At 40.8% G+C, this 16,701-nt stretch overlaps 1 protein-coding gene across 1 annotated transcript; it reads right to left on the reverse strand.

The window, feature by feature from the left end:
* Positions 1 to 2,721: 2,721 nt before the first annotated feature.
* Positions 2,722 to 15,765, reverse strand: LOC102684239 (L-amino-acid oxidase-like). Its single transcript, XM_069180185.1, has 7 exons — positions 15,730 to 15,765; positions 14,651 to 14,865; positions 12,576 to 12,688; positions 11,601 to 11,622; positions 6,580 to 6,654; positions 5,989 to 6,125; positions 2,722 to 3,514 (listed from the first exon to the last, which is right to left on the reverse strand). Exons 1-7 carry the CDS (start codon positions 15,758 to 15,760, stop codon positions 2,722 to 2,724), a joined length of 1,386 nt encoding a protein of 461 aa, XP_069036286.1. The 5' UTR covers positions 15,761 to 15,765.
* Between the last annotated feature and the right edge of the window lie 936 nt (positions 15,766 to 16,701).

Consider the following 16,701-nt stretch of genomic DNA (forward strand, 5'->3'; position numbering starts at 1 on the left):
GATTTCCCAATCGGTCAGAGAGAGTCGGGACTTTTTTTTTAAAAAGAGGAGTCCTTACCTTTTAGTAATGTGAGCGCTGACCGTCTCTCCTGCCGATGGGAAGTTCTGCGCCTTCTGGAGCATCCGCCGACTACGCCAAATTTGTTGTAACAGAAGAAATAAGGTTCTTGATCCCGAGATGAAGTAAAACAGATGAGTTTATTGCATGCAAGGAACAATAAAGCCGAAGTCTTGTTTCCCGCAAGAAACAACAAAACCGAAGTATTGTTCGCCGTACTGTTGCAAACTTTTGGGTTATATAGTGTTTTCTTCTCCGTTTCTGACGTCACTCGGTCTGATGGTAAAGAGGGGGGTTCATGGTATTTGGCCAGTTTACGATGTTCTGGACAAATGGTCAGTTTAAGATTACACCCAGGGGGGTTCCTAGCTTGCATCTGCAATCCTTATCAGTTAACCCCCTTTCCTGCCATAAACCCCAGCTTGTGACTTAGAAGTCTAAACCCCCTACAGAAAGGATTAAATTCAAACCCCCGTCTTCACATCTTTCTTCAATGCAAAGCGGTGACATATATGTATGATATATAAATTAAAATAGACAATCAACTGTTCAAATTAAGCATGTTGTGGAAATAGAAGATAACTAAGTGTTATTGTATTTGAATCTAGGCAGTCTAAATTTACACAGATCAAAAGAGCTCAGATCCATTTTGCAAGGGGTGGTCATGACAGTCAATGGTTATATCGGCTTTCTGCACTGTTTGTTTGATGTTGACACCACCAGAGCTCAATTACAGTGTAACCTGCCTAACCTCAAGACCAGGACTGACTGGCCTTGTGCAATCCCTGAAAAATGTCTGAAACTCAAACTTCCCACTTATAGCAACAGTTGTATTTCATGCTTTTAATGAGATTTTTTTGTTGATTTTTTCCAAACAGCATTCCAAGACATTTTCCCATGAAGTACTTTAAATCTGCCAGCATTACAATATTCCTTGATTGACCTGACATAAAACTAAAGTGATATGCTGGATTCTTGCAAGATATAATCTTTTTATTTTTAAATGCAGCTCTTCGCATATCTATATCTGACAGCATTTGTAATTTAAATCTCCTATTAAGAGCATTTCCTTGGCCTGTTTCTTTAAATTTGCTGACTTTCATGAACATATTGAGTACAATAATATAGGACACATGCTATGAAGCAAATTACACTATACTGTAATTTAGAAGAAAAAACAAACACAGACCTCTATCATGTCCAAAAGCAGTCACCTAAAGCAAATGCAAAACACCAGTTTTATCAACAGAAAGGGTTTCCATATTTTTGCTGAAAGGAGGTTTGGATATTGACAACCAGACAGTAACACCTAACAGGTTTTATTTAGAGACCCCAGGAATTTCCTGTGGTCACTCCTTCCCAAATACAATGATATTTGACAGAAGTTCTGGGGGCCTCTTCCTCCCAATTCTGTAACTCAGTGCACCCAGACCTGGTCCTTGAGGAACCCTGTTTGTCTCCTGGTTTCTGCCCCAGCAAAGTTCTTAATCACAAACTGAATGAATTAATTTTGTATGTTGGTTAAATTGCCTTTCACCCTAAAAAATGTTATTGGTTGTTACAGGGATTAGTAATAGTTTCCAACCCTGCATCTATGGAGTTTCACTATTGTGAAATGTAAATGCCTAAAATGTAACCAACTGAATCTGTAGAAGTAAAAGCTTCTTTGTTGGTGTCTAATGTCTCAAAGGAGGCATATCCAATATTGTGTCACTCCCACTGTAGGCCTGTCAGGTACCATGTTACCCCCACCTGTCTGCTTATCTTCAGTTGATCAACCAGAGAGAGCTACTTGATCAACTATTGTTGCTCAACTACTCAGCCAGCATATTACTCAGCTTCAGTGGCAACCCACTGAAGCTAAGCAGGTGTGAGCCTGGTCAGTACCTGGATGTGAGACCTCCTGGGAAAAACTAAGGTTGCTGCTGGAAGAGGTGTTAGTGGGGCCAGCAGGGGGCGCTCACCCTGCAGTCCATGTGGGTCCTAATGCCCCAGTATAGTGACGGGGACACTATACTGTAAACAGGCGCTGTCCTTCGGATGAGACGTAAAACCGAGGTCCTGACTCTCTGTGGTCATTAAAAATCCCAGGGCGCTTCTCGAAAAGAGTAGGGGTGTAACCCCGGTGTCCTGGCCAAATTTCCAATTGGCCCTTACCAATCATGGCCTTCTAATAATCCCCCTCTATGAATTGGCTACATTACTCTGCTCTCCTCCCCACTGATATCTGATGTGTGGTGAGCGTTCTGGCGCACTATGGTTGCCGTCGCATCATCCAGGTGGATGCTGCACATTGGTGGTGGTGGAGGGGAGTCCCCATTACCTGTAAAGCACTTTGAGTGGAGTGTCCAGAAAAGCGCTATATAAGTGTAAGCAATTAATATTATTATTATTATTAAAGTCTGGTAAATGTTTAAACAAATAAGCACATCAGTGAAGTTATGAGTAAGCGGTGGAGGTGTAGAGCTCAGCTGGAATGAAAACCAGCAGACACAGTGTTCCAGTAGGACCCAGGAATTTCTACTCTTTTTTTTTATACCCAGGGAAATGCAGGAATAACTACAGTTAGACACTGATCTCTGGAGGGTCTTTGCCTGGCCTTACTGGAACTCTGCCCTCTAGAGATCACTGTGTTTTGGAAAGAAGATACCAGAAGCCCTTTCTTAAAATTCTGTCTTTATGTGTGAAACATCTTCAGCAGACTTATTGTTCATTTGCGAGGCTGTCCTCACTGCGGACTTGATGGACGTCTCAATCCACGCGTGAGGCAGAGCAGTGTGCTCTCCTGCAAAGTAGACTCTCTCAAATGGCTTGAACAGGTCCTGGTAATAATCTGTCAGCTGGAAGGGTGTGAAGAGCACATAGGCGCCCAGACTGTACTCATCCAGGCTCCACTTCTTCACCACCCCTCCTTCATACAGATCACGGATTCCTTCTCCGTGGATGACCGCCAGGTCGCTCAACGCCAGCTCCTGGCAGTCCTCGTCGCTCATCCCCAGGAAGAACAGGGACTCGTCCGAACAGGTGTAAGAGGCCAGCACCACACTGACCCCGCTCTCAAATGCTTCGCTCATGTAGTAGATAAGCCGTGATGGGCGATCTGTGATGGACTTACCCCCGTGGATGCCTTCCTTCTCCCAGAACTTCTCCTTGAAGACCAGGAATATTTTAGTTGAACTGTCATAGTGGATGTTCCGCAGGGCTACTCTTTTGCGCAGGGGGAGAGGGGGGTTAAATCTGACAATCAGAGTAGCCTTGGCCGTGCCGGTGAACAGGAGGTAGTCCCCTGAGGTCGTTTTAACTGAGTTGTCCGTTTTGTCTCTGTACGCAACCTGGACGCCCTCGCTGGTCTGATTTATTTCCAAAACTCTTGAATTCAGAAGCACACTGGTGCTCCGAAGGTCTTTTCTCACAGCCTGAGGCAGCCAATCTGTGCCTCCATCTATTTTGTAAAATCTGGGGTAAAAAGATAAGAAGGACAGATCATTTGTATTATTCATTTGACTTATCATTTTCCAGTTCTGTCAGAAGTTCAAGTTGATGACTTCGTCAGGCTGCAAAGGAACAGGTAAAGGTTTATTCCATGCTGAAAATAAAATAAATTAAAAGCTACACAACATTTTGGCTGTGCAGCCTTCTTCAGGGATGAGGGAGAGAGGAAAACTGGCAGTTGATATAACATGGGAGAACAAACGCCAATAGTAGTGAAGAGATGGGAGCACGAGAGAAGCAGCATCGACACTCAGGTGGTATGAAGTAAAAAGTCTGTTGTTGGGAGAAGGGAGAAGGTGGGATCCTAGTTTCATGATTAGTTTGGTTTTGGATGTCTTTCTGGAAGAGGAATTCCCAAACCCCTCTTTTGAGACGGAGACGGAGAGATAAGTATGATCATGGCTGTTAGAGGTGAAATGGGAAACTGTGGGAATGAAAGAGAGGAAAGAGGAATTTTCTGCAAGAGATGCAGTAAATAAAGTTGCTGGAAATACAAGATGCCATCAGAAGTGATCTGGAATTGTCTAGAGGGGCTGTGAATATGCATGCTATGGGATATATATTAACAAGTGATTCAGCAAGTTCTGTTGCAAGGGAAAGTATCTGGTGTGGATGGTTGCTGAGGGCAGTCTAGGGAACTGTTAACAAGAAGGTTATGCAGATTAGGTGGCTGGCAGTATGAGATGATTGGGTTGTTGGAAACAGTGGAGTACAGTGGAGAGATCATCCTGTAAGATGGGGAAGTTGTTAATAGTCCTAGAAATAGAGAGTGTGTTAGGGTTGTAGGGAAGCACAATGAAGCAGAATGGAATGTGGTTCTGAGGCTGGGAGTTCCTAAATGATAAATAATAATTGATCCGAGGGCTGTTTTTGCCTCAGACGAGGGCCCCGTCAATAACATAGGTGGGGTATCAACTTGTTAATGAAAACAAGGGAAAAAATATTTAAAATGTTAAAATGAGTTTGTAAAATGTTTTTATTGCGAAAGTTCTAGGTCATGTTTCTCTTTGATTTAGTGATCAGTCACGAGTTCTAACTGAATTGTAGGACTGCAGAAAATATCCAAGATTCTTTATCAGGGACTATACTGTACAGTATACCTTATGAGCAATAATGACGCCCAAGACTCAGATGCTTTGCAAACATTTGAGTGTTTACTGTAAGTATAATAAGTTTTGGCTTAACTCGTTTGGTTAAGAGGCAGCCTCCTGACCACAGGATGAGGAGGCTCAACCATACAGAAAGAAATAAGTGAATCACAATGCTGCTAACAGAAAAAAAGAGACAGAAAAAGTGTACAGGCACAGTATGGTATGCAGACATTATGTTGAAAAGAGATAGTAGATGTTTAAAGCTGTAGGACACCAGAGGTAGGATGTCAGATAGACCCAGGGCCGAACTGAGCACCTCCCTAACTACAGTTAAGAACTTCCGTATGATAGCATGTTTAAGGCAACTTGTCAAGGGACCATTTTTGGAATAAATGAATACATTGAGGGTGTGGGAAAATTTGAATAAATTATCAGATCAGCTCCACAGACCTATGTAGGAGAGACTTCTTCACGCAAAGGAAGAAGGTTGTGGGACTGTGGAACAAGCTGCCCAGCCATGTCGTTGAAGCTGATAATCTTTCAAGAAACACCTGGATAAGATCTTTGGATCAATTAACTACTAAACTACCAAACAGGCTGAATAGCCTCCTCTAGTTTCTAACCTTTCTAATGTAGCCTGTAGAGATACTTTTGAAAGTGATACATTAACTTCATCCATTCACTTTCTAACCATTTCTTCCAATTCAGGGTCACTGGGAAGCTGGAGGCTATCCCAGCAAGCAATGGAATGTAGGGTACATCCTGGATGGGACGCCAGTCCATCACAGAGCAAACACACAGATACAGACACACATTCATACCAGGGCAAGTTCTCCCAGATGCCAGTGAAACTACCAGTAAACCTTTAGACTGTGGGAGGAAAGTCACACAAAAACAGGAAGAAAATACAAATTCCGTGCAGGTAGCATACCAGGTCTGGGATTGAACCCAGGGCCCAAGCGATGCTAAATGCTGCACCACTGTACTGCCCAATACACATTCATTCTTAAATGAAATTTCCTCCAACTTTCCTTTTTCACAAGTTGTTTAAACAAGTTAACCCTTACATAAGTAAGATGGAATTGCTATGCATGACATTTGTAAAGTACTGTATTTCTCCCCAACAAGGTATACATCATAAACAGACAGCACTGACAGCTTGTCACTCAGGCTTGTGTGCTGACTCTTAAATTACTCCCTAGGGGATGAATAAAGTATTTTGAATTAAATTGAATTACTTTGTAGTTACTCCACTGTCATCATTGTAATTGTCAGTATTGCAAAATGGTCTTCCTTCCAAACCTAGTTTTACTACGTAAGAAAATGCCACAGGTTTAAAAATCTCACTTGACGTCATCATTGATGTCATTCTCCCTCCTCAGATTTTCACTGAAGGCCGTGTAAAACAGGGACTGTGCGTTTAAGACATCTCCAATCATTTGGATAGCATGTCGGCTGAGGTTACTTTCTCTCTTTAGATATTGCTGTTGAGACACAGAGCAGACAAATCAAAAATCCATTTTGACTGGTAATATACAGTTTTTAAAGCTTGGAACTTGTAAGCTCTTTGTAAAAGAAGATAACATGGTCAAAAATCACAGATTTATTTTAATTTAATCTATTTAATTACTAGTAGTTGGATGTGTTGTCTTCTGTCAATGCTAACTACTGTGCCACCAGATACCAATCATTAAAAAAAAAACTAAACTAGATCTGTAAACAAACACTGAAGTGGTTTAATCTTTAGACTTTTGCCAAATTACAGTGTAAGGTGTATCTACAGTATATTTCACTTTATGAATGTATCTGTAGAAGGCTCAAACATGAATATTATAATAAAATATGATCATCAACATTTTTTTCTCTATACACTGCGGGGATAATTAATGCTAAAAACCATCATGATCAGAACTCCAACGTTCCAACAGCCAACATCACCTTTACAGAATAGGTATCATATTTCTTGAGGACACGCTGGCACTGTGATGGATCTTTCTCAATTTCATCAATGACCTAAATAAAAAAATATTCTCTTAGATCATCAAGGCCATGATAATCTAATTTTTCTTGAGCTCAATAACATGTCTAACAGAGTGACATATTATTAATCTTTCACATAAAATCTTAGATGATGATCGTTCTCATTTTAAAACTCAGCTCATCACGTCAATGTGCCACTAGAGACTGCACTTACCAATTAACAGCACTGATCTTGATCTTAACCTTCTGGACATTGAGATTAATACAAGCTTCTTATTGTTCTCCTGTTGCAAATTCTGTTTGTGACCAGGCTTGAGCTTCAGGTCAGAATATACTGCTTTTTGACTAAAATCTCCTAGTATACTTTGAAATCCACCAGTTCTTCAGTTCTAACTAGGACAGCTGGTCTAGAGGAAGTATACCATCTCTAAAGTAGAGGAGACGCATTTCTGCTCTCCACATAAGGGTTGCTATTCTGGTTTACCATCAGCTTCAGCTTTCGTCCAATCATATTGTCTCAGCTATTGGGATTCAATTAGTCACTCATGTCTCACTATGGAAATCCTACAGTCCAAAATAGATTCATGAGGCCAGTGATGAAAAGAGAGAGAGTGTCTTTATTTTCCCCGGGGGACAAGTTGTTTTACAGCAGCAGTGTTGGTGTACATTGCTGTACAGACAAACAGGGAAAAAAAGACAGAACCAACAATATACAGACATATTTACATTGAAGGTCAAGGGGTAAGTAAGGATATGGCTACAGGTATGAATGAGAACTTAAATCTGTTGGTTTTGGAGTTGGGGGTGAGAAGGGTAATCACAGATGGATTGTGCTTTACGCAAAACACGTGAATGGAGAGAGCTGGAAGATCAGCGTAAATGACCTTCTGACATATTTTCACAAGTCTCCCCAGTTTGTTCTTGCTTCTCAGATACAGGTCACCAAACCAGTAGTCCAGGGTAAAAGTTAGAACAGATTCAAGGAAGGGGTCTATTTACCCACCCATCTTTCTGGGTTCTCATTGAAAACCTTTAATCTACCCCATTAGACATGATCCTCTAGATTGTGAACATCACAGTCAGAACTCTCATGGATATATTACCTTTCTGATTGCTTCAGAGTACAGCTGTTTAGCAGATTTCCCCCTTTCAGAATCCTTCACAGTGTAGCCCATAAGATCTGCATTCTTATCAACATCATGCACCCGGTTGAGTTTCCCATTAGTAAAGTACCATGTGCTTTCATCTGCGTGGATGAACTCAGATAATTTGAGTCCATAGTGTTGTACATAGTGAAGGACTAGTCTGAAAATATCACAAGAGTTACAGAACACAGAACATTTAAATGCAGAGCTGAGAAATATCAGAATGTAAATTCCTCTGTTAGGTAACTGTTGTCTTAAACAGATATGATCATGTTAATATTTTGATATAATAGTTCAACCACAAAACTGTTGAGTCACATATTAAAATCCAGCAGTAAGACAAGACAAATTTTGTCCAAAATATTGTTTAAAGCTCCTGTTCAGGGACCTGGGGTGTGTGTGCTTGGTTTAAGTTAAAACTTGTCTTTCCAGAGGAAGGCATTCACTCAATGTAAAGGAAATATGGCTTCAGAACACAGAGCTTTCAGAACACAAAGTTTCTTTATTAGACTTTTGAAAAGCTTGAAAACCACATGTTAGTCAAGAAGACATCTTGAGAAGGGGAATGATTCTTCAGGATGCTTAGAATTCTGCTACTTAGAAATCTAGATACTCACAAGATCAAGATAATCAGTGATGACCTATCATGACCTAGAGTGATAAAGGAAAAAACATCTTAGATGTGCACTGGAGCCCTGGGTTCAGGTCTAGACCTCTGTGGAAAGCTCTCTGATGGGAGGTTGTGTGCTCTCACCATGTTCTGTGTGTTGTTGCCCATAGTCCAGAAACCCACAGTACTGGTATCTTAATTGATTGCTAGGAAAATTGGCCCTGTTGTGTGCATTTCTGAGTTTATGTCTGACCTGCGATGGAAAGCCTGTATCCTGACTCATGACATCCAGCTCCCTGCATTTTTCTAAGACAGGTTAGAAAATGGATTGTAGTTCCGTTTAAGGTACCAGCCTGTAAGAGCTGGGGGATGCTTTTAATCTTAAGTTAAGTTTAGTTGCTGATTAGCTTCAGCTCAATAACACCGGGACCAATTCAGTCACCAGTGATAAAGGAAGCTGCAAGAAGCATCTTTTATCAGGGGCCCGATAGTAACTGTCACTAATCTGACATTCAGGATGCCCTGTCAACACAAGGATGAAAGAGCTCAACTCCATTTTGACATGCATGAGCATCTCCATCACTTCTTTATTCACGTTACATCGTGGAGAATAAAACCTCTTGATTGAGGCATGTTTGAAGAGGAAAATCGAAAACCCCTTATTAGATAAGTGTAGAGAACGAACCCATCCATTTCCCAGTGCGGGGTCATGGGGCAGCCACAGCCTATACCAGCAAGCCACTGCACTGCATGGTCAGTGAACTCTAACTGTTGCTTGAGCAGAATATAATAGGTCAATTGCAATGGACTTTGATACAGCACACAGCTGCTTTCTAATTCGCTGACTAGTTAATATGGCACCTTGTGAAGTATATTTCCAGCTCTGAGCTCAATTGCAAAAAAAAATGTGTGGAACAAAGCTGCAGAGCATCTGAACTTGTGCTTAGTACGGTGCTGAGGGCTCTAGTGTTGTTGTTCTAATGTTGTTCTAATGAGCACAAACCTCTGGAGGCGCCCGATTCAGAGCATTTCAATTCATCTGATTAATAAGTTATTATAAAGGCCATGTTAATATAATTACTGTTTGTCTCATGTTCGTATAACTGAGTAACTCCCAGACAAATAAGGTTTTAATTTAAGAATTTAATTTAAGAAGTGCATTCATGCTAAACTACACCAAATGAGGGTCTGTAACTACTAGTGCAAAACTGAATTGCAATTAGTCAGGAAAGAAATGAGTACAGCAGCTATAGATTTGAATTAAATCAAATTGTAATAGCTTTTATTTCTAAGCACCATAATTTCAGCTCGTCTTGTGCCTTATCAAACTCTGAAGCTAACACTACAGGGAAACACTCTGTCGGGAGTTGAAAGAATTCTCATGGCACCCAGCTCTGCCCAGCTCTGCCAGCCCCTTCTCTCATATACTGTACTGTAGCTGTACTATAAAGTTGAGTCTTATGCACTTTCAGGGGGTAATTTTTGCTCTTCGTCTAAGTTTTTTTTCTCTTAAGCAAATGCTCAAATTTCCCTACACAACTATTTCTTTGTACCCTTAATCCCTCAAGATCCCTGATTTCCCCTGAGAACCACAAGTGTAGATTCCATCCCAATAAAAAATATTCATTACTCAGATGTGAGCACATTTAACACTTACAGTGCATACATTTCAATGGAGTGTGTTTCCTTCAATTGCCAGAATATTCACAATCATATTCTAAAGGCTCTACATGAATTAGATCTAAATGTAACAGACTTAGTCTTTTATTAATGACTCTGGGGTTAGAGCAGGGTGTAGCGGCGAGGCTTAATAATAAGGCAGAATTAAGTGTTTCTGAGCTTTCCCAAATTAGGCCTAATTTCTCTGTTCATCTCTGTGGTGCAGCCACAGAGAAACCATTCATGCAAGGTGATTTAAGGTCCAAGGACAGCTCCCAAAGGGGGATGCACTTAGCTAAGCCTGGCTATCATGATCAATGGTCACCCATTGGCGCCTATCTGTCTAGGGAGTGCGAGTTAGACATCTGGATTGCATTCCTAAGTGTCAGGACTAAGTGACTCATATCTCACCTTGATCAACCAATCAGGGACCGGTAGGGCTGAGTAACCCACGTGGGACTCTGATGCCCATGGAACTTTCAGCCAATCAATGAGCTGAAGTTCCTCCAGGTAAAAACAGGCAACACAGAGAGCCTGAGAGATTCAACAAGATTCAGACAAGATTTAGAAGGAATTCAAAGGAGAATCCCAAGGGCAGGACATTCTCGCAGCGCGCCTCCTGACCATCCTGAGACTCAGCCCGGACAACCACGGAACGGCCAGTGTGTCCGAGTGCCAGAACCTTCCTTTGTTCGAAGAGTCTAGAGTGGAGGTTGCCAGAGAGTAACCAGCAGCAGGCCTCGTGAACAGGTCGGAACTGTGGAAAGCTGAATCACTATTCAGAACTAGCTCTTCATCAGGAAGAACCGGTCCTCTTCCTGACTTGCTGGGACCCACAGTCATCTTTTCTCCTGTGCACAAACTTTGCTAGTTAAAGCCAACAATGAGCATCAGCAGCGCACCGTCGCAAGCCGCACAGCACAGCCTGGCACCGAGCCAGAGAGCGCGGATTGGACAGCAACAGCCTGCAACTGTTCCTTTGTGCCCGCAGGAGATCTGAATCCCCAAAGATTGGATGAGTATTCAACTTCAATGCATTACAGCTCGAGAATTCAATTGTTATCCCAACCAGTTGATATCAATTTAATTCCTAAGAGTTATGTACTTGTTTGAGTATCTAATGTAGAAGTTGTAACCAAGTTCACTTTACGAAACGGTCTTAATGAATGATATACTGAACGTATGTCCTCTTGATATGTATAACTCTTTGTAACTGATTGAATATATATCTTTTGTATTCTGATAACCCTCTCGATAAGATCTGTTAGGTTTATATGCATATTCTATGTATTAATAAATGTATCCTCGTGTATTAGTACCTGTGTGTGCGCGTTGTTTGAGTTATGTCGCATGGTTGGATTCTAAAGCCATCAAAAGAATCAACTTTGTGATTTACTGCTACAATTAATAATTGTCTCAGTAAATGCCCAAACCCTACAGAACTGGTGCCTTCAGAGAGCCACTATGATTACATATTTGGTGTCCCTGAACCGGCATAATCTACTAGGGGATGCCAACAGGCTGAAAAAGCTCATCAAAGAGCAAGTTCTATCATTGGGTCTGACCTGGACCCCATGGAGGTAGTGGCTGAGAAGAGAATGGTGTCCAAATTAATGACCATCATTGACAACATCTCTCACCCCCTCTATGACATGCTTGTTAGAATGAAGAACATGTTCAGCAATAGGCTGATTCAACCATGGTGTGACAGGGAGCGCTACAGAAGGTCATAAGACTTTTCAACTATGTGTCTGGGCAGGGGCAACATTGACATTGACCTGATTTTTGTGCAATATATGCTGGGTGATTTGTGCAATATATTTATAATGTGCAATACATCTTTTTGTGTACTGTAAATTCTGGTTTGTTTTGTATCTTCTGTACTGTTCAATTCTGTATACTCCATTTTTTACTTTTAACTGCACTTCTCACTGACTCTACTGACAGTATTGTATTATTGTATTATTGTATTATTGTATCATTTTGTTACACTGTGCTGTGTTGACTATGCCAGGCTGCTGTTGCACTGCAATTTCCCTCACAGAATTAATAAAGTATCTAATGATGTTTAATAAGCTTAATTAAAAATAATTGTGATTTAACAGAAAGCAATTTTAATTAATTACAACATGATCCATCACTTGGAGAATTTCTTAGTTACAGTTCCATTATATTTCATTTCCACTATATACGGGAACATTCTAACGTGATCCAGTGTTCTGCTTAGTACGCTACCAAGATGCTTAAACTACTGTACAGTATATGAGGAGGTTAAAGTTAGTTCCCTACTTTTAGAACGACTAGAGGGCAGCAGCTGTTACTTTGGTTTTAATATGGAGCTGCATGCTAATCATGTGTTCACAATTTCAGGCTAATATTGTTAAATAGCCTGGCATGACCATTTAATATCTCAGCTGCAGCAATAATCACAATTTTGTTCTACCAATTTACTCAATAGTAAAAAGTTAAACATCAGCACTATTTTAGGTCATCTTGTGCCATATCAAATCCTGAAGCTAGCACTCCAGGGAAACACTCACTCATGAGTTGCAGGAATTCTCATGGCGCCCAGCTCTGCATGCCAGCCCCTGCTCTCATTCCTGTAGGTGAGAATGCGTCCCCCGACTCTGTCACTGGCTTCCAAGATCTGGACCTGTAGAGAACAAGTCACTGTGGGTACAGAGGGCAAGGGTAACAGGACTGTGACAGGCCTACCTCTCAGCTGCTGACTGATGGGTACCAAGCACATAAAGAAACACACTTAAATCAAATTACCATAAAGAAACTTTATTCAATCAAAGGACTATACTCAACACAAAACCCAACACCTACTACTACTCTGAGTGTCTCTTTATATACCAAACTAAGTTTAAATTAATCCTTTGTAGGAATATGGCCTGCAGCCCTTCACCTGTTATTTAATTAGTCCTATGATGAATCATGTAATGCAGTTTTCGATGAACGGAAGACCTACTGACCTCTAGTGGAAGGTCAGCTGAAACGATTATCTTAATTAATGCTGACACAATTCAATGACAGGTTCCTGCTGGGGTACTATTTGCAATACTATATTGGCAAGAATATTACTGCAATAAAAATTTGTTAGTGATCTGAAGTTTGTGGAGAATGGTAGCCAATAGAAAAAAAATGTGTCCTGTCTGGGATATTTTAATGGTTCCTTTGCTCAACACCATTCTGTGCCAGATTCTCCATGTGGTACCATCAATCCCAAGTGTATTCCGTATCAGTGTTTATGTGCTGGGAGTGGCATTTATGTATTCCTTCAACTCCGAACAGTTGAGAGAGGAGAGAGCTCCACCTTCCATGCATGGATCCTTTTTGCTTGTGTCCACCTGGTACTCCAGTTCTCAAATGGAATAAAGCAAGCCAACCGCGTGAATAAATATTTTTTTAAAATGCTGAAAACAAGAATTTCTGAATGTGTTCTTTTCTGAAGGTGCTGTGTTCAAACTGTATTACTGACAATACAGTGTCCACAAAATATTCCTGTTTTGCAAATTATGTTGCTATCTGTCCATAAATCTCTTATACATCACATCTAATTAAAAAAAAACTCATAGCCACCTAGCACCATAGCATAATTTGGCCCTTGTGAATGAAGTGTTTGTTTTTTAAGAAAATAAATAAACATGAGAACATTCCATAAAATCTTTGCTGAATCAATATTGCAACTTAAGGTCTCCAAAATTCAAACCGGAGCAGAAGAGTAATATAGCATCAGTGGATGAGGTGTGGAAGGATTTACTCAGTCCTGAGCCACTTCAGTTACCACGAACACCAGGCAGGATTCTAACACCTTCCATCCTTCAGCACCCCATGTCAGCCTGCTCTGCCAAGAGGATTGTCAAGCAGTTGGGTGGAAACAGAATTGCTGAACCAATCTTAACCTGTTCTATACTAGAATAATGTACTGTACATGAGAGACCAACATGTTTTAGAAATACAAGGCTGGAACATTATAATAAATGTCCCCAACAAATCAGAACAGGGGTCTGAGGGTCAGTTCATGGAGCGTCTAGTATCTTTTGTTTTTGTTCCTCCTGAGTTTCAAAGTTTGTCTACATGATTAATGTCATAAGATAAGATAAGATCACTTTATTAGCCATATATAATTTCTTGTATAAGGAATTTGTCATTTCGCATACACCAGCTTACTCTCCATGAGACACACAGGCAGGGAGAGAGAAGCTTGGGGTCAGAGCGCAGGGTCAGCCATTTATACAGTGACCCTGGAGCAGCTGGGTTTAAGGGCCTTACTCAGGGCCCAACAGGGCAGGATTTCTCTGCCAGCTGCAGGATGTGAACCTTCCACCCATAGGCACAGATCCTTAGCCACAGTGCCACTGCTCCCTATGTTACCGGATAAGTATGGTCATTTATAAGTATGGTCATTTAATTACCTGAGCTTTTACTGCCATTAGCAATGTGATTGTTTTCACTAATTAGCCATCCAAGACCTTCAGAAGTACAAGACCAGCCTGTAGATGTCTAACTGTGCAAATCATGGAGTATGAACAAAATTCTGAAGACACTAGACCCTCTAGGAGCTAAGGGTGAGACTGCTGCCTCCTGAGGCAGTATGTGAAAATCATACATTGTGTCCAGCATTCTCCAGGAGTTTGGCAGCGATTAATCCGGAGATCCCTGCTCCAACAATCACAAAGTTCTTCGGAGGGCCAGTCCTGATGAGGCCTTGCTTCACGTCTTCCAGCAGGTGCTTGTAATCGTTATCGCGAAAGCACTGCTCAATGACACTGCTGCCTGCTTGCACATGTGCTAAGAGCACCACAAAGCAGCCCAGCAAGATGACTTTGGGGAGAAGAGCAATATCAGGTTAGGCAAAGGACACAAAAGCATTAACATGTGCCGTACGGGGCAAAGAAGTTATAAAAAATTATACAGGGGTACAAATCAATAAACCAGACAGTGACTACACTTGTTTCTGTGAGTTCATAACATTTTAATCCACAAGGCCCAGTGACTCAGATTCTTAGGTCCTAGAACAACTCAGGCTGGAGGACCTTTCTATATTTTCTTAAAAGCTAAATGCATGTTAATGAAACAGATTTCCTATATGATCTTTTGTTTGAATGTTTATTTTCAGCGATGAGTATAGATCAAATCAATGAAAACACAACCTTTTCATGTGAGCCTGACACCTCTTGGGCCAATTAAGGTACAACACAGGGCCAGCAAAAATACAACCAGCTACACTGTGTGGCAAATGGCACCAGAGACATCAAGTCATTAATCTTTTCTTGTCCTCTCTTCATCCCACTGACTGATGGTCCCTGCTTGAGCGCTCACCTGTACACTGTACACCTAGCACTCTGCTTGAGAGAAGAGTCAAGGTCTGGGAGGTGAACTGTTTGGGAGGCTTATTTAAGAGATTGCTCTGTGATGACAATCTCATCAAAACTGCCTCACTAACCGGACAATATGTCCTTTGCAACCACTAAACAGAATAAAGCTAAATTTAGAAATGAAAAGTTAAAATTAAAATCAGACTTTAAGATTTTCAATTATGCATTTTTACATAATAAGTCACTTACACTTTAAATTTGCAAATAAACATTTAGTTTTAACATAAAATGCATTTGAGCTGAAAACCTTCCAGAATAGCTTATGAGTTAATGAGAATCGTTAGAGAGAGAATCAAAAGAATATAGTTACTTGCACATGATGCCATGGTCCCAGTCTGCATTTTTCCTTTCTATAAAGAAAAAACAAGGACAGTCCTTTGCACTGAGGTACCATCTTAACTATATAGCACCGGAGAGTCCAACTTGTAGGAGTTGCTGGTGTGGAGATGAGCACTAGACTCCCTTGCAGTTTGCTGAATTACTCAATGAATCCCTAAAAAGTGCGTACCTGTTACAACTCCCTGGAAGGGAGAAAATTACGTCTTTAGTACCTACTCTGTGTCCATTTAAGAAGCAGAAAGACAACAGTTCTAAATAATAGTGTTGTTTTATCACAGCTATGCTACAGTATGTGGGATTCAATTTATAAACTACAAAAGAGCTGCATGAATAATTATTTTAATGAGGCATTAAAAATAAGTGCACAAGTAGAACATGCATGTTGCCATCAATAGAATCCAAAATAGTAGCATTTCTGTTGGGTTTCCCTTGTGAAAAATGTTTCTAATTGTCACTTACCTGGAGGGATGATCTTGTCGCGTTCAAAGTTGGGAATCCAGCTGTTGCCCTTGTGCCTCGTATTTATACTGTATCTTCTCTGCAGTGGGAAGGAGAGCATCTGTTTTGGCAATCTTTGAAGGAAAGATATCTGCGCCTCACAGTCACTTAACTCGTTTTTCCAGAAAGTGGTTCGCCCAAGAAGCCATGTGGGAAAAAGTATTTATTTTGTTTATTGATAATTTGCTTTTATTACACAATATGAATTAAAGGCAAATAATGAATGGGAAGCAAAAAGGATTGCATAACATGTAAAACAGCAGTAAGTGAGAGCTAGCTTCATACATACAAAACGTACGTTGCCAGCCCCTGAGGAAATTAAAAGAACCCAGTCTCATCACATAGCCTCTTCTTGTGAAGCAAAGCATGGAGATGAGATTTTCTGTAAATTCCTCCAACATCTTTCTCAAAACATATTGTTTCTTTTATGAGGAAACAAGCTATG

This window comes from Lepisosteus oculatus, chromosome 18, assembly GCF_040954835.1.
Source record: "Lepisosteus oculatus isolate fLepOcu1 chromosome 18, fLepOcu1.hap2, whole genome shotgun sequence".
Classification (NCBI taxonomy): Eukaryota; Metazoa; Chordata; class Actinopteri; order Semionotiformes; family Lepisosteidae; genus Lepisosteus; species Lepisosteus oculatus.

Excerpts from the sequence above, each read along its gene's own strand:
- LOC102684239 (XM_069180185.1), bottom strand. The coding sequence starts at position 15,760 with ATGCAGACTGGGACCATGGCATCATGTGCAA. Across the intron at positions 12,689-14,650 it reads TGGAGAATGCTGGACACAAT|GTCCAGATCTTGGAAGCCAG; the intron begins GTATGATTTTCA and ends TGTTCTCTACAG. Across the intron at positions 11,623-12,575 it reads AGAATTCCTGCAACTCATGA|CCACTACCTCCATGGGGTCC; the intron begins GTGAGTGTTTCC and ends TTCTCTTCTCAG.